This window comes from Sceloporus occidentalis, unplaced genomic scaffold, assembly GCF_023333645.1.
Source record: "Sceloporus occidentalis isolate IW3139 unplaced genomic scaffold, rSceOcc1.0.p SCAF_1, whole genome shotgun sequence".
NCBI classification, from domain to species: Eukaryota; Metazoa; Chordata; class Lepidosauria; order Squamata; family Phrynosomatidae; genus Sceloporus; species Sceloporus occidentalis.
The window spans coordinates 1,134,366-1,152,577 of NW_028316981.1; the positions used below are offsets into that span (position 1 = coordinate 1,134,366).

At 46.3% G+C, this 18,212-nt stretch overlaps 1 protein-coding gene across 1 annotated transcript; it reads right to left on the minus strand.

Moving 5' to 3' along the window:
- Positions 1 to 3,186: 3,186 nt before the first annotated feature.
- Positions 3,187 to 18,031, minus strand: LOC149320318 (uncharacterized). Its single transcript, XM_089500979.1, has 3 exons — positions 17,980 to 18,031; positions 8,464 to 8,589; positions 3,187 to 8,305 (listed from the first exon to the last, which is right to left on the minus strand). The coding sequence occupies exons 2-3, from the start codon at positions 8,492 to 8,494 to the stop codon at positions 6,321 to 6,323; spliced, it is 2,016 nt and encodes a 671-aa protein (XP_089357105.1). The 5' UTR covers positions 8,495 to 8,589; positions 17,980 to 18,031; the 3' UTR covers positions 3,187 to 6,320.
- Positions 18,032 to 18,212: the final 181 nt, after the last annotated feature.

The window sequence follows — 18,212 nt, forward strand, 5'->3', positions numbered from 1 at the left end:
GGCACCCTCCCTCCATTCCAACTGCCACTGCAGTGGACTCTGAGGGAGAGAAGAGCCATCATTGCTTAGTCCCAGCAGCTGGTGAGGAACCCTCCCTTCATTCCAACTGCCACTGCTGTGGACTCTGAGGGAGAGAAAAGTATAAAACACCCCAGCAGAGAGAGAAGTAGGGTCCAGCGGGAGGAAGAAGCTGCTGGTTCTACTGGTATTTGGACCTCTGCCTTCCAAATTGATTCCTTTCTCTTCAGGATTGAGACCCTGACTCAGTAGGCACTGTGTTTGCCATCACTCACAGCTGCTTTGCCTGCTAGGGCTATAAAACCAGGACCTGAGAGGGCTCTGCTGCAAAACAACCCAGATGAGTATGAGAGGACCACAATGACTATCTGGGGCAGGGGGAGGATGAAGGTGCTAGTTCTGCTTCGACCTCTGCCTTACAAGTACCTTATAAGAAGCAGAGCCCTTCCTCCGGTCCATCTGCCTTGGTCCAGGCCTCAGAGGGAGAGAAGAATGCTGGACCTGATCCCCTCCCCCCTCACCATTCCCTTCTCCTTTTGTGTCGTGTCTTTTAGATTGTAAGCTTGAGGGCAGGGAACTGTCTTATTAAAAATAATAATAATTGTAAGCTGCTCTGAGAACCTTTAGGGCTGAAGGGCAGGGTATAAATATCATAAATAATAACAATAATAATAATGAGTACTGTTTATTGAAGTATTAATAACAGGATCTTTCAATAGAGTGGGCTTCATCCCTAATTTCCGTGAGGATCCACTGGCAGTCAGGAACATCAGTGGATGTAGGCCCCCATGCATGTATTATAGTTAGCCACCTTCAAGCCCAACATCAAAGCAGAATAGGCCTTCTTGGCCAGGCCGTCAATCTTTTTGGCCTCACGGTCGGCAGGTGACATCGATATCTTCGGGGTGAACGCCTGCTGGGAACCCTCGACGATCACTGAATTCTGCTTCGGGTGGGATGTGAGCCAGGAACACTGGGAAGGTGAGATCCTGTATAGGGACTCAATCTTCCTAGATGATGCTGTCAATGAGGCCGGAGTGTCCCATGAGCGTTTTGCAATGCTCTCTAGGGAAGGCAAGAGTGGGGTGGAGGGGGCTGTCGGCACTTTGTCGTGAATCCTCTTTTCCACTGCATCCTTGGCCTCCTGCTTGACATGAGAAAGTTGCAACTCCAAAGTGTTGGCCCTCTTAATCACGTGTTCCAAGAAGGTGCAGACATCATCCGTTGGGGATGAAGAGCTGGGCTGGTATAGCTCCTGTGGATACTGAGGAGCCACCTCATCCGAAGAGTCCAAATTGATGGGAGAAGCATGAGAAACCTCAGTGTCGGATCAAGTCGGTATCGATGGCTGCCCGAGTCTGGTGCGAGGGAGCGCCCTTGAAGTCAGTGAGGCCGTCCGACCCCTTGGTGGAGTGGTGGCTATGTGTGTTCGATGGGGAGCAGTCGTAAGCCCTGGTGATCCAGTGGATCGCGTTGGTAGTCCCTTGGAGACGAAAGTCTGCATTGGGGGCACAGTGGCTTTTGATGATAGACGGGAGTAGGCCTCGTCCCAGCTGACAGTAATGAAATATCTATCAGTCTCACTGTCATAAAAGCAGTATGAGCCCTTCGTACGATGGACCCAGGCCTGGTGCAGTTGGAACTGAGGAACAGGTGTTGGAGAGTGGCGACGAGGCGACGGGGAATCAGACTGAATGTCATCATCGGAGCGATGGAAAGCCAATGTTGCAGGCAAGGTAGAAATCGGAATCGAAGCTGGTACCAAGGTGGTCCCTGGAGAAGCGAGGATTGGAGGCACCGGTTTGACTTGTGGAGGTACCAAAGCAGATGGAGAAGATAAGAAGTGATATGATAGCCCTGTTTAAATACTTGAAGGGATGTCATATTGAGGAGGGAGCAAGCTTGTTTTCTGCTGCTCCAGAGAACAGGACCTTGAACAAGGGATGCAAGCTGCAGGAAAAGAGATTCCACCTCAACATGGACTCAATCCTGGATGTCCCTTGAGTTGCATGGACAGCATTCCCCAGAGGTAGGTCCCCTTGGCGCTGTCCTGGCTGTCCTTGCCTGGGCTCCAGGGGGGAAGGGGATGGTGATGGAGGGAGCAAGGAAGCCTTCTCTCCAAGAGCCTCCCCAGACAGATCCAGCAAAGCCTCCCAGGCCACCAGGCAACAAAGGCAAGTCACACACTCTCAGCCTCAAGGAAAGACAAAGGCTGCTCAGAGGCCATGGCGGCAGTGGCCTCATCCCTCCCATGCCCAGAGGCCTACCAGCCTTCTGGACCTCCTGCCGCCCACCATGGCACCCAAACCCAAAGTGAATCAGCAGCATCAGGCCCAGGCCCCAGGCACAGCGAGGCCTACTGATAGGGGCCGTCGTCAGACTTCTCTCTTTCTCTGTCTTCTCACATGTGCTGAGTGCACCGCACACACGTTTGAGTCCAATAGCTCCTCCTCTCCAGCGCCTAGCCAGGAGCGAATGGGAACGGAGGAGCTGGAAAAACCCGCCCACTGGCTGCAGTCTCAGGCCCCCACAACATGACCACGAGTCCTGACTTCCCTGTTGTTGGGAAAGGGAGGCCTGACAGGCGGACCAAGGAGGAAAGGCTGAAAGGCATTTGTGAGGGCAGGTGGTGCAGGGCCCCTTTGGCTGGGGGCCCTAGGGCAGTGCCCCACTCACCCTGTGCTAGCTATGGGCCTGGTTGCCACGGCCCTGATCTGGGTATAAAAGGGGTGGCCTGCATGGCACCCCTTCAGGGCTGTCTGTACAGCCCCGAAGTCCCTTGTGTCTTTCAGATCATTTAGCACCTCTACTTAGTATGAAGGGAAAGGGATGAGGGAATGAGGGAAGTTCTACCTGTTGGATTGCCACCTCTTTGGGAGCCAGGGCAGCTATGACAAGGGCATGGTGGCAGCTGCATCAAGGTCCCTCTTAGGGAGACTCCTCTGGGACTTCTAGAGTGAGGAAGACCTCCAGGTGGCTGCCTGGCTGGGTCTCCTCGAAGGACCTGGGGAAGAGGCATTTCCCAAGAAGTTCTGGGGCTTTGAGCTCTTCATGAGCAGGGCCTGCACTTCAGGCATCTCTACTTGTTGATCCAGAAGAGGCACCAGGTGAGGCTCCCCCCCCCCCCCCGAAAAAAGCAAGAAGTAAAAAAGGACAGCAAACCCTCAGTGGCATCCTCATAATAGTCCTCCCACCCCAGATCCAAGGAAATTACACCTGAGCCTCCTTTGGCCCTTGTCTGAATGCTGGGAGAAACCCTCCAGAGGAGACAGGAGGAAGGCTCAGGATGACTGGAGAAGTAAAGGGCTGGTGGGCACAAAGCCCATTGCTCCAGGAGAGAGGGACCTGGAAAAAGAAAATAGTTAATCCACCATTCTCTGCTTGTCTAAGATCAGAGCAGGATTTCTAGGCAATAGCTGATGTCCAATTGCAGAAGATCCTGTGTGCATCTGTTCAGAAGAGGAGAAACCTAGGATCCAGATCTAGCAGAACCAGGAAGCCACAGCAGTTCTTGGGAGCCTCCTTTGACTAGGAAGGCAGCTTCTTCCCTCCCTCTTCATCCTTCCCAGAACCAGATCTATTGCCTCTCTGAGGTCAGTGGACATGTGCAGAGGAGGAACAGGGCTGACCCACACCACTATTCCACCTGAGAACCAGGATGAAGATGGAGCACCCCCACTTTCCCTTTCCTAAACATAAAACTTGTCCAAATCTGCCATTTTTCTCCAGCACTGGACACAGAACATGCCTAAAGGTCATGGGAGATCTGGGGATCAGGTCAGTCCTTGCCACTCATCCAGCCCACTCTTGCTAGCCTCCTAATGCCCACCTCTCTTCCCAACACCTGTTCCTTCTGCCCTCTTGAAAGAGGCCAGGTTGCAGCCCTAGGAGAAAGAGGTTCAGAACTGTTTAGCTCATAGTGCGACCCTTAGGTTTGCAGAGAGGGAAACTCTCATCTTCCTCCTCCATCTAAGGATGTAGGTGAGACCACCTCCCAGGCCTCAAGGGAAGCTGAATCCTTCAAGTCTGCCTACAAATGACCTTAGGTGTAAAAGATGATTTAGTCGTTAGGCAAAATCTCTTTATCAATTTCATTAAGAAAAAGAAAACAAAGCATGATCTGTAAGCTAATGTTATTTCAAACCACCAATGAACGAGGTACGGGTATTCCCCAACCTCAAGTGACATCATGAAACATTTTACCTAAGACTACTAGCTAGAGTAATTCAAAACACGCTAAACTAGAGTTAGTTACTACTAAAGTTCACACTTGATAAGAGTCGCACAGTAGAAAAAAGAACTTGCCAAATTTTAAGAATTTTTTTTACAGCAAGTGACCATTTCTCTGCAGTGTCCTTCAAATATGAGATATTTTCTGCTGTCTTCTTGATGTGTGGTCCGTTCTTTTAGTGTTTTCGGAATGCTGTTGCAATGCCCCAACTCAGCACCATCTTGTATCACGGGGAGGTTTGTTGTTGTTGATGATGTTAACTGCCCTTGGGTAGATTTCGACCCATGGCGACCCTGCTGATGAGACATCTGCAAGACTTCCACTGCTCTGTCCAACTCCTGCAAACTTATCGTCATGATCTCTTTAATAGAGTCCACCCATCTCACATGCGGCCTTCTTCTCTTTCTACATCCCTCTACCTTTGCTAGCATTATTGTTTTCTCCAATGATTCATGCCCCCTCATGATGTGTCCAAAGTACGACAACCTGAGTTTTGTCATCTTGGCTTCCAAGGAGATTTCTGGCTTGATCAGACCTAAGTCCCAAATTTTTATTTTTATTTTTGGTCTGTCCATGGGCTCCTTAGCACTCTTCTCCAGCACCACATCTCAAATGAGTTAATTTTCCTCCTTCTTAACTGCCCATCTCTCACATCCACACATATTAATAGGGAATACAATGGTTTGTATGATTCTGACTTTTGTGTTCATTTGTACAGCCTTGCATTTTAGGATCTTCTCTACTTCTTTCATAGCTGCCCTTCCCATTCTTAATCTTCTTCTGATTTACTAACTGCAGTCCCCATTTCTATCAATGATTGATCCCAGGTATGAGAATCCTTTTACTATTTCTATTTCCTCATTTTCTAATTGCAATTTGTGTAGGTTCTCTAGTCATTATTTTTGTTTTCTTTATGTTCAACAATAGGCTGACTTTTGCACTTTCTTCCTTGGTCTTTTTTACTACTGTAGTTGTTTCAGGTCTTTGAGTTTTTGTGCTAGTATTATGGTGTCATTGGTGTAGCTCAGATTGTTGATATTCCTTTCTCTATTTTCACTCCTTCTTTTGTGTCCAAACCTGGTTGTCTTACAATATGTTCTGCATATAGGTTGAACAGGTAGGTTGGTACAATACAGCCTTGTCTCCACCCTTTGCCAACTGGGAACCATCCTGTTTCTCTGTGTACTGTTCTGGCAGTAGCCTCTTGTCCTGAGTACAGATTCCACATCAGGACTATCAGGCCAGGCCAATTTGCAGGCCAGCTGCTCTCAGCCACATCCTGAACCATTGCCTCCCCTATTGCTGCCAGCACTGGCCACACCAGTGATGGCACTGCTTTTGTGCACCCAACCACACAGGTACACTGATCCTATGCAGGAAGTAGCAGAGGTGGCAGCAGAAGCAATGGCTGGAACTGTAGCTGGGAGCAGCTGGCCTGCAAAGCAGCATGAGTTGAGCAAGTGGCCAGCTGCCTTCCTGCCTCTCCTGAGCTGTAGTGCCAACAGCAAGTGTAGCTCTATGTAGTGGCCTTGGCTTTGCTGCTGCTCAGCTGCCAATTCTCCTTGCTCACCACCATTCAGTGCCTGACCAATGGGAGAGTGTGCCCCAAGTCAGGCAGCTACTGCTGGGGTTGCTGAGGGAGAAATTAATTACTGTTTTTTTTTAAGAACACACTCCTCTAGTTTGGTGTTAGTTAATGCAGCCAGATCTGGGCATGGCTCTGGAGAGGCCAAGCAGAAGCTTTTGGAAAAGTGTGGCTTCTCTGTGAAAGCAGCCCAGGCTCATTCAGCTACCATTCTGCTTCTCTCGAGCAGCAGGTACTGCATTCATACCTATATTTGTACTTAGGCATCCCCCACTTATTCAAGAGGTACGGGATTAGAGCACTGTATGGTAATACATAATAGTTCTGCATTTCAACACTTTCCACTTTTTTACAGTGCTCCAGTACCTAACCTGTCAAATAATTCAAGGACACCTCTATGAGCATAATATATCATGCTAAGTGATTTACTTGATGTTTCAGCAATATTCTAAAGTCAATGAAACTATTTTCACATTCCTAGCATTTCTATAGCTTCTCCCTTGTGTGGATTCTTCGATGTGCACATAGACTTCCACTGTGACTGAAACTCTTTCCACATTCTAGGCATTTATATGGTTTCTCCCCTGTGTGAGTTCTCTGATGTGGCTTTAGATCTCCACTCTGACTGAAGCTCTTTCCACATTCCATGCACTTATATGGTTTCTCCCCTGTGTGGATTCTTTGATGTTTGCGTAGACTTCCACTATCACAGAAGCTCTTTCCACATTCCATGCACTTATATGGTTTTTCTCCTGTGTGGGTCCTTTGATGTGTACGTAGATGTCTATTCTGACTGAAGCTCTTTCCACACTCCATGCATTTATATGGTCTCTCTCCTGTGTGGATTCTTTGATGTATACGTAGACTTCCACTATTCCTGAAACTCTTCTCACATTCCATGCATTTATATGGTTTTTCCCTTGTGTGGCTTTTTTCATGTACACGTAGATGTGAACTCTGATTGAAGCTCTTTCCACATTTAATACACACATATGGCTTCTCGCCAGTGTGAGTTCTTTGATGTGAACGCAGATGTCCATTTCGACTGAAGCTCTTTCCACATTCCATGCACTTATATGGTTTCTCTCCCGTGTGAGTTCTTTGATGTCTGCACAGACTTACATTCTGACTGAAACTCTTTCCACATTCCATGCACTGATATGGCTTCTCCCCTGTGTGAATTCTTTGATGTTTACTACATGAGCCACTGTCTCTGAAGCTCTTTCCACATTCCATGCATTTATATGGTTTCTCCCCTGTGTGGGTTTTCTCATGTGAATGTAGATGTACTCTCTGACTGAAGCTCTTTCCACATTCTATGCATTTGAATGGTTTCTCCCCCCTGTGAGTTCTTTGATGTATATGTAAACTGTCACTACGAGAGAAGCTTTTTCCACATTCCATGCATTTATAAGGCTTCTCCCCTGTGTGGGTTTTTTTATGTGAATGTAAAATGGAACTATTAGAGAAGGTCTTTCCACATTCCATGCATTTGTATGGTTTCTCCCCTGTGTGAGTTCTTTGATGTGAATGTAGATTTGAACTCTGGCTGAAGCTCTTTCCACATTCCATGCATTTATATGGTTTCTCCCCTGTGTGGGTTCTCTGATGTGAACAGAGAGAATTATTTCGACTGAAGCTCTTTCCACATTCCAAGCATTTATATGGTTTCTCACCAGTGTGGGTTCTCAAATGTAAATTGAGAGATGTGCCATGACTGAAGCTTTTTCCACATTCCATGCATTTATATGGTTTCTCACCAGTGTGGGTTCTCAAATGTGAATTGAGAGATGTGCCATGACTGAAGCTCTTTCCACATTCCATGCATTTATATGGTTTCTCGCCTGTGTGGATTTTGTTATGTGAACATAGATGTGCACTCTGTCTGAAGCTCTTTTCACATTTCATACATTGGTATGGTGTTTCACCTGTGTGAGTTCTTTGATGTGAATGTAGATTTGAACTCTGGCTGAAGCTCTTTCCACATTCCATGCACTTATATGGTTTCTCCCCTGTGTGGGTTCTTCGATGTAAATGAAGGGCCACAACTTGATTGAAGCTCTTTCCACATTCTATGCATTTAAATGGTTTCTCCCCTGTGTGTGTTCTTTGATGCGAATATAGTTGACTACTCCATTTGAAGCTCTTTCCACATTCCTTGCATTCATGTGGTTTTAACTCTTTGTGGATTCTGCAATGTAATTTTGTGCGAAATTTATATTGGAATATTCTTCTGTAAACAGAACAGTTTGATGGTATTTTCCCTTTGCAGTTTTCCTGGGGGGTCAGGAGTTCATAAATATCATGCTCCTGAGAAACAGTGTTCTTCTTCCTATTCATTGATTGGCATGCCTTTTGTCTTTTCAGTCCCCTTTGATTTCCAGACTCCACTTTCTCCACAACAGTCTTGCTAGTTTCCCATAATGCTGATGGATTCTCTACAAAAGTCTCCTTCTCCAGCTCATTACCTGCTTGAGAAAGAAAAAGAACTCGTTAGGAATGGAGGAGTGGACTTCTCTGCATTCACCCCTTTCCTCTCAGCAGATTATCTATTTAATTCATTTTTCCTGTCAACTGCAGATTTCTGTGCATTCAGGAACTCTCAAATGAAGGCAAAGGGGCTCCTTACCTGGAGAGTCCATGTTCTCATCATTTTCCATTCTGACTTCCTTCCAGAGAGTCCTATGGCCCTGAATCCAAGATCCCACTCTTCCTTGGTGAAATACACAACCACTTCCTCAAAGGAGACCAGGAGCTGGAAGGGAGAAAATGACAACACTTCTCTAGTCACAATTACTTATTGCTACTAATTCATCTCAGAGTCTCATATTTACAAAACATATATACAGAATATTGCCTCCAGTCTATAACAATAGAATGGCAGCCTAAATTTTTCTGCCTGTGAACCACCGTGGTCTTTGATGCAGAACATGGTATATATGACAGTTGCATCAACATTCCAATGATGCACTGTTTGAAATGCTGACACATTTAACTGCCACTAGAGCTGTAAATAACGTGCACAACAGCCCCACCTAGTGGCCACATCCATGTCATTTCCTCAGACCTGTTTACCATGGTCTTGACAGTAATGAATGTGTGTAAGAGAGAAAGACAGAACTAGTCATCCATAAATAATAAGGATTGGTTCTAGACAAGGTCATACCCAGTGAAACCAAAATAACAGACAGTCACAACTAAACCATTTCGTTGATTACAATGAATCTTCCCAAGCACTGTGTACAAAGAGAGAGAGTGATATTTTTTCTTCCTGTGGTAATCTCTTTCTACATTGATAATAGCACTGTTGCTAGTAGGGTCTTCCATGTCAGAAAGGCTTTTGCTGAGGAGCCAGACAACGTGTGCCAAACAGCTTGTGGGCAGCAGCAGCCGCAGTGGGGAGGGGGATAACACTGGCAGAGGACCTCTCAGGTAGGCTTGCCATATCCCGCCTGGGGGCGGGACTTTCCCGGTTTGGAGTGGGTCTGCATGGTCCCACCCCGGTTTGCCCCCCCGGGATTCCCCCCCCGCGAGGCCCTGGAGGCAGCTCTGCGATCGTGCCGCCAAAAACCGGGCCGCGCAGCCTGGGGCGGAGGTGGCAAAGGGGGAAGCCCCGCCCTCCCCGCCTCCCAGCGCAGCACAGCCCCATCCCACCCCACCTTCCCCGCCGTCATCCTGCACGGCTGTGCGCCACCCTTCCCGCCTCCCTGCGTGGTGTAGTCTAGAGAGCAGGTCTTCAGGACACCTGCCACTCAGAGGTTTTGCCCACCCACGTTGGTATATATGCCCTGCAAGAGGCATTACTTTCCAGGTTACAGTGAGGAAAAAAAAGGCCATAAATTGTTCATGTTTCACTGGGAGTCTAATCGCCTCATCTTTTAAATGTATACTGCGTCAGTATTTCCCCAATGGGAAAGAAGCAATCAGCCCTCCATTTGAGTTGGATTTCAATGGCTTGGTGAAGGAAGAGATTTTGCCATGCTTGTAAATAGGAAAGGCTTTGGGGTAGTAAAAGGCTGCAGAAATAGTTTGACCCCCCCTTAAACATCCATGGCTCAGTGCTATGGGATTCTGGGAATTGTAGTTTCTTGTGGCACCAGAGCTCTCTTGACAAACAGAGGCTGAATGGTCCACAAATGTCAGAGTGTGGGACCAGAATCCTGGACAATCAACCAGTCAGCTTGTTTATTGAAACAACAGAACTTTATTGAAGGTTCCAAGATCAGCCATGTCTCATCACCCAGCTTCTAAGCTGAGACTGACCCCTCCCAGCCAAAGCAAGGCATAAGTCCCCCCGAAGCCAAAGCACTCCACCCCAGCAAAAGCCCGCGCAACAGGACCCCTCCTTCCCAGCACTAGTTCCCATCCTCCATCCCTATCCCCTGAGAAACGAAACTGCATTCCACGTCTCTGCAGGCCAGCCTCTCAAGGACACTAGATAACTCACACCTGGTCCAGCCTAGTACTCCATATCACCATCTCTACAAGCTATGTGAAGCGCAACCCATCCCCCCAGCATCCACAGTTAGAATACATCTGGTAGAATACTACAGGATTCTAACAACAGAGCTACAGTTCCCAGGATTCCATAGCCTGGAGGAGGAGAAGGGGGGAGCAGGAGGAGGTGGTGGTGGTGGTGGTGAGTGGCCAGAGGCTTTTATTTTGCTCTTGTGTATTTTTTCTAATATTTATTTGGACCCTGTGTATTTTTTCTAATATTTCTTTGGACCCTGTATATTTTTTCTAATATTTATTTTGCCCTTGTGTATTTTTTCTAATATTTCTTTGGACCCTGTGTATTTTTTCTAATATTTATTTTGCCCTTGTGTATTTTTTCTAATATTTCTTTGGACCCTGTGTATTTTTTCTAGTATTTATTTTGCCCTTGTGTATTTTTCTAATATTTATTTTTCCCAAGTCTATTTTTTGTGTATTTTTTCTGCTTTTAATGCTAACAAGTTTGCTTTCTTTTAACATTGTTAGTGATGATGGTGGTGGTGGTGGTGATATTGATATCAGTCAGCTTCATAGGCCTGTGCCCACTGTTTTTGAAGCCGAGACAGTGTGACTTTCCAAAGTGCCTTTTCTGTGTGTTTTTTCTCCTTTTAATGCTGATTATGATGAAACCTCTGAGGCATGGCCAATGTAATTTGCTCTGATTTTTACATACTCATGCGCAGTGAAGACAAACCAAAGTACCTTGACCAAGTACACACTTCTGAGAAGTATAGTTGGTGCAAGACACCAGGGGGTTGGACTGGATGGCCCTTGCGGTCTCTTCCAACTCTATGATTCTATGATTCTATGAAACCGAGGGCAAATCCACTTTTTGTTTAACCACCTTGACATGTTTGATATGCATAGCCATGTTAACTCATGTTCAGTGTTAAACCCAAAGGGTTTGGTTATGGAATAAGCCTCTGAAATATGCAAGAGGCCATGTTAAGTAAAGCCATGTGAAATGCCCAAATGTGCTGTCGTGTGTTTTGGAATGAGGAGGGGGGTGGTTTGGCCAGAAAGGGAAGTACATTTCTGCCATCTATCTAGGAATAGTGCCAAAATGTCCTCCATTTTGAGCATGCCTAAGAAACATGCATTTATATTAACATATTTTAAAAATAATCAATTTTTTTTGTGTGTCCTCCATTTATAAAAAATATGCCCTACATTTGCCCTACATTTGTCCCGGTTTGGAGGTCCTGACTTATGGCAACCCTACTCTCAGGGCCTATAACATGGGGCCAACCTACCTGGGTTTGTGCAGTGATGGGTGGTGTTCACATGCAACACTTCCACGCTGTGGAGCTGCTGTCATGGCATCCCCTCTGAAGGCCTGCACTGCAGCCCCTAAAGGCAAAAACAGGGTGCCAGGTTCAATTCACATGGCCAGGCACTTCCTCTAACATTACAGGCCACAAGTGGGGCCTTCGCAGGAAATGCGTTGGCACCAGCAGGTAAGGGGGCACAGGGCCATACAGTCTACTGGCTGTCTGGAAAACTCTGCCGCAAACAACCAGTAAATAAGGCTGTGCTAAGGGCCTTTTGGGCTGGGGTTGGGCCAGGCCACCAGAATGACCGGATTGATGTCTGGTCTGGACAATTCCGGCCAAGAGCTTTTAGCCTGCATCATCTGAAAAGGATGATGGCAGGCTGCAGAGAACACAGGTTTTGTGGCTTGTACATGCAGCCCCTCAGCTATGGTGCCATGCTGTTGTGTCTGAGGGGCTGCATGTACAAGCCACAAAACCTGTGTTCTCCCAGGCCTGTCATCATCCTTTTCAGATGATGTAAGCCAAAAGTCCTGGGCCCAAATTTCCCAGACCAGATACATTAGTATTGCAATAGCAATAGCATGTACATTTCTATACCACTTATCAGTGAACTCAGCACTCTCTAAGTGGTTTAGTCTGTAAATTAATAGCCCCCAACAATCTGGGTACTCATTTTATCAGCCTACGAAAAGATGGAAGGCAAGCAGATGTGTGTGAGGGAGCTCCTTGTGCCGTCTCCAGACAGAGGGGTTCAGAAAGCTATTTAGCTAATATCACTGCTTCATAGCTTACTGTGACAACTTTCTGGGAAGAGAGTTAAATTGAGGCTCGAAGGAGGTGAAAGATAACCAAGACAACGTTGATGTTATCTAAGGATATCAACCGCAGAGCAGCCAGCCCCTCCTGTGATGGCCTTTCCCAAATGGGAGAGCAAAGCCAAGCTACAGAAGATTCAAAACCAACAGGAACTTCACAGACAAAAATAGCTTATGAGGTGTGAAGGCACCTCCAAAACTTATATTCTATCTTCAAATGACATTGATTAAAAAAAAGAAAAAAGGGGATTTCCCTTCTGAAGATAAGAAAAAGACACTGACTTAGGAGGTAAAGCACTGCTTACTTTTAAATTTTGATATTGCTGCCGAATTAACTCCACAACGTAAATTTTGCTTGAGACAGAACCTGAAGTCAATTAAGAAGTGGGAGCTGTGTTGTGAACCCAAATTGTAAATCCGGATTAAAACAGGAAAGAGATGCAGAGCTCCACTGTAGATTAATTCCAGATGGAGAGAAGTATAAATCACTAAATGGAAAGGCATAAGGCACAGAGCATGACAGGATACCTTAAGAAATGACACACAGTTGGACATGGTAACAAGAAAGAAAAGCTATTTTGAATCAAGTAAGCTGAACTTTTGTTTGGCGTGGGAAGCGTGTGCAGCGGCTCAAAGAAACTCCGGCAAAGCACTCATTGGGCTGCATTTTATGCACCCCCTTTTTCTTTTCTTTCCTTCTCTTCTGAAAGGCAGATAGAGAACGTGGTACAACAGAGGGTTTGCTTAGCTGAGATCAAGCTGATTCTGTATCACAATCAGAGACAAACTTGGATAAAGCCAGGGAAAGCTGCTGGTGAAAACACAGCAGCGCAGTTTGAATTCTACAAACATCAGCCGGCAACCTTTTTGACAGCAAACATAGGAAAATAGGGGAAAGCAGAAGGAAGACCACTTCAATACCTGAGATACTGGGTTATCAGTAATGGAGACAGTGAAAGAAATTGAACTAAGAGAGCAGACACAATGGCCTGTTACAGACTGCCAAAATAAAGCTGCTTCGGGTCTCTTTGGAGATATGCTATTTAAATGATGCATGGGTCCTAAGAGTCTGGAGGTCGCGCCAAAGCCACACTCCATTCCTAAGCACCGGAGTGCAGCTTTGGTGCAGTTTCCGGATTCTTAGGATGCATGCATCATTTAAACAGCATACCTCCAAAGAGACCCGAAGCAGCTTTATTTTGGCAGTCTGTAACAGGCCAATAAGTGGAAAATACTAAACTGAAATATTATAAAATGTGGTAAAACCTTCCTGTGTGTCAAACATTTAGAAATTAGGACTTTCTTTCAACTATTTGGAATCCGCCTGGAAATTATCCCTTTAACATCTGCCATTTTTTTTTCTTTTTTCTTTCTGCTGATAAAGCTGAGTGAGAGGAAATTTAGAACTGTGACTTTTGAATTTAATTTAAGGGACTAAATGAATTAAAATGTTAAAGAGACTAGAAATTTAGTCAACAGAGGAATCTACCCATTGTTACTTAAGAAATCAACTGTGAACAAAGGTGGATTTGAGTTTAAAAGTTGATTTCATAGAATCATAGAATCGTAGAGTTGGAAGAGACCACAAGGGCCATCCAGTCCAACCCCCTGCCATGCAGGAAATCACAATCAAAGCATCCCCGACAGATGGCCATCCAGCCTCTGCTTGAAGACCTCCATCTTTTCGTAGGCTGATAAAATGAGTACCCAGATTGTTGGGGGCTTTAATGATTTCATGAACTGAAGTGTAGCTGAAGTGGTGGAGCAATTGTGAATATTATGAATTTCTTTAATTCACATTTAAGTCATTATAATCCACATTTAAATCATTATAAATCAATTAAGATAATTGAATCTATTGAACCTATAGAAAGCAAGGAATTTACTAATTGTTACAATAGTAATTGTTTTTGGTGTAGAGTCAATGATATCTGAAAATTGTTGAGGGCCTTTCATATATATAGGGATTATTGATATAAATTATTTGTTTGTATTGTCATGATACAATCCTCCCTCCGTTCTCACGGTCTTCAGACTTGCATCCCTCATTTATGCGTGAGAGACGAACCGAGGGGGAATGAATGGGGCGCGCCCCATGCCTATATTCAAGCCAATGGGGCTTGAATATAAGCAAAACGCTGTTTTCGCGAGGGGGTCTGGAATGGATCCCCTGCAAAAAAGGAGGGGCAACTGTATATTGTATTGGAACATAAAATTCTTAAGGTAAAACTCAGAGTAGTGAACTGAGAGGTGCTGCCTAACCAGTTACAACTTTAAGACTTAAAGATCATTCTTTTCTTCTCCTGTTATTGCCATTATTAATATTATCATCTGATTGATTTTTGTCTGTATTTGTTAAATGGCCAATGCAGCTACCCCAGAATGTTTTCTGTATTGTGAGATACCGCGTTGTAGCTGCCATAGAGGAACCATGAAGAGCAGCCTATGGGCTGGGACTTCAACCAAGGTAAAAACAATTTGTTTCTTCTTAAATTAGGACTGAATTTGCATGTTTTACCTCTGCACCCCCAAAATGTTCTTGATGGAAAAACATGGAGATGTCTTGAGAATCCATAGTTCTCTGCCTACAAAGAGGCCTGTGGCCTCAGTGGAATGGAGACATATTGGGTTGCAAAATAGGGGTCCCTGTTGAGATACAAATGGACTTTAAATTTCCTGGACTTTGAAAGTCTCCCTCTTCTGCATGGCCAGGAGGAGGAGGAGGCCCCAGCCTGCAAAAGATATCTTCCCCACCATAACATCTTTACTAAGGGCTGAAATAACATGGAGGCATCTGACTAACTTCGCCAGTTGTTTTTCCTTTCTCATGTTTGGTTTGTAACATCTTGCCTGATGAAGAAGCCCATGAAGCTTCAAAAGCTTGCAACACGTATATTGTGCATTTTGGTTGGCCAAGAAAGGTATCACTGATGGATTTTTGTTTGCATTTGTTACATGGCCAACACAGCTACCCCTGAATGTTTCTTGTTGCTCTTTCGTTCATGATATGCTGCTTTGAATCACAACATTTACAAGTGTTCTAATTCTAAATAATTTTGGTGGCCTCCCCTCCTTTCTGCCTAGATAGATTCTGTTAAAAGTCTCAAACCCCTTTCCCTATTTTCTTGGTATTCCCAGCAGAACTCTCAACAGCAGACAGAAGTTACTTTTCCACTGATTCCCAGGGTCATCCCTCCATTTCTGCACAGTCACAAAATTAGTTTAAGAGTGTCTTGGGCCAACTCCCAGTCTACCTTCTGGGTGGTTGTGAGGATAAAAACGGAGAGGGGGCAGGAGATCCGCTGGGTCTCCTAGAACCACTCCCCATAATTGTCTTGAGCATTTCATTTTTCTGTTTTGCCAACTGGCTTTCCCCATGCAAAATTCATCTTCACAACATTAGATTCAGATTCACCAGACTACTGTCTGTGGCTACAGAAAGGAATTTTCAATCCTATCCCTCTTTTTCTTCCCCAGCATCAAAGGCTCTGATCTCCTACCTATCTGACAAAAGCCTGTATTTTCTGGGAAGGAGTTCAGAGACCCAGCTACCTATGGCTACTGCTCATGGTGGCTCTCTATGGCTCCCTAGCTAGGGTCAGAGATGACGAGATCTCCCTCTCCATCTCAGCCGTGGAGGAGGATGAGCAGCGTGGTGTGTTTGGTGTGTCTGCTGTCACTCTGGAGATCAAGAAGCCTCTTCTCTCCGCTTCCTAAGGCAACCCAGCTGAAATCACAGGTTGGAGGGGAAGCCCATATAATAGCTATCTATCTGTCTGGAAGCCAGCATGGTGTGTGTTGGACTATGACTCTAGAGACTGAATTCAAATCCCGGCTCAGCCACGTAGACCCACTAGGTGATCTTGGGACAAGTCGCACTCTCTCAGCCTCAGAGGATGGCAATGACAACTCCCCCCTTTGAAGAAACTGGCCAAGAAAACCCCATATAGGATCACCATAGTGCCGCCAGAAGTCAAAAACAACTTGAAGGCACACAACAACAACAACAACAACAACATATCTATCTGTCTATTCATCCTTTCATTTCCTCAATCTTCTGGCACCAGACTTGAAGATGGAGCAGGAGCAAACAAAGAGAAGCCTGGTCAGTTTTAATTCCCTCCTTTTCCAATTCCCCCTCTTGCAGCATCCCTTCTCCTTCAGCACAAAAAGAAAAAAAGCTGGTTTCCCTCCACTAGGCCATACTGCCTCCTTCCCCATCGCATGTCTCTCCTCTGCAGCTCCATCATTGACCCCATGGGGACTAGATGCCCAGAGCAAAGGGAGGCAGCAGGAGCAGGACAGTTTTGGACGGAGGAGGCAGAGAAGCTTTGCAGATATTGAGGAGGGTTTTCCTTTCCCATGCATGAATCTGGACCACCATCATCCCACACACACTGACCCCCAGGAAGAGCTCTCCCCCCAAAAAGCATAACTTGAGGTGTCTCTTCCCCCTTCCCCACATCAGCCCAAGCATCCCTCCCACCTTTTCTCTCCTGCCTGCTCTTTCTTCTTCTGGTCCAGGGAGCTCCAAGGAAACTCTTCCCAATAGCCATGTTTATCCTTCTGGAGGTTGGGAAAGGGCTGTGTGTTTCAACATTGCATGTGTCTCTAGGTCTCTGCTCTGGCAGGACTGTGTTGAGGACCCTGCCTGGTTCCCTTCCACTGCGATCCCCCCACCTGCAAGTGGACCCCAAGGGGCAAAGCTTGCAAGTTTGGACCCATGTAGATCCATGGGGGAGGGAGGAAAAGGAGACCCTGGGATGATAATGATGGGAGGGAGGGGTGCATTTAGAAAGGAGGAGGAAGACTTTGCTAGTTGGAGGAGCCCTGTTTAAATATTTGAAGGGAGCAAGCTTGTTTTCTGCTGCTCCAGAGAACAGGACCTGGAACAATGGATGCAAGCTCCAGGAATAAAGATTCCATCTCAACATCAGGAGGACCTTCCTGACAGTAAGAGCTGCTCGACTCTTACTCGACTCTGCTGCTTTAGAGCAAAGCTTTAACCACTGGCCAAAACTGGTCAGCGCCGGTGCGTAACAAGGTGGTGAGTTCGAGCCAGAGGTGAAGAGCTACAACTCCCATCATCCCTGACACTTCCTTCATGGACTGAAATGGAGGGGGCCTTTGGACTGATTCCCTCTAAAACCCCACAACCCTAACACCCCCCTTAACCTGGGATCTGTTTCTCAGGTGCAAAGGAGGGGCTGGCAGGGGAGGAGAGCAACCAAAGGGGCTCTTTCCTCCCCCTCCTCCTCCTCCTCCCTCCAGAAGGGACCTTAGGGGGTCCCTCCCCTTCCCCTCCTGCCTGCTCCCCCCACTAGACCCCTCTGCCCCCTTCCCCCCCATTTCTCTCCATCCTCTAAAAGCTGAAAGGCAGCAAAGAAGGGGGCAAATAAGACTTACCCCCCTCCCCTAAATTTCTTTAGGGGCTGCTGAAGGAAAAGTTTCAGGGAAAGGGGCTGGGAAGCCTTGGGGGGCCCTTCCTCGCTTGTAATGGGGGAGATCTGGATGCATCCCCCGAAAAACAACAACACCCCTTTACTTTTTCCTTCTCACCTGGGGTCTGCTTTCCAGGAACAAAGGAAGAGAGGTCGGCTTACGATTAATACCTCGCAGGAGCAGGGAGTGCAGCTTCCTAGAGAGGCAGGGAAGGGTTCAGCTGAGGGGGCGGGGCAGGAGAGTGCCCCCCACTATGACCTCATTTCCGGGAGAGAGAGAGTACCGCTTCCTAGAGAGGCAGGGAAAGGTTATGGGGGAGGACCTTATTTCCAGAAGTAGGGTCTTTCTAC

Coding starts and splice junctions, on each gene's coding strand:
- LOC149320318 (XM_089500979.1), bottom strand. CDS start 8,494: ATGGAAAATGATGAGAACATGGACTCTCCAG. Junction 8,306..8,463: donor TGAGAACATGGACTCTCCAG/GTAAGGAGCCCC, acceptor TTCTTTCTCAAG/CAGGTAATGAGCTGGAGAAG.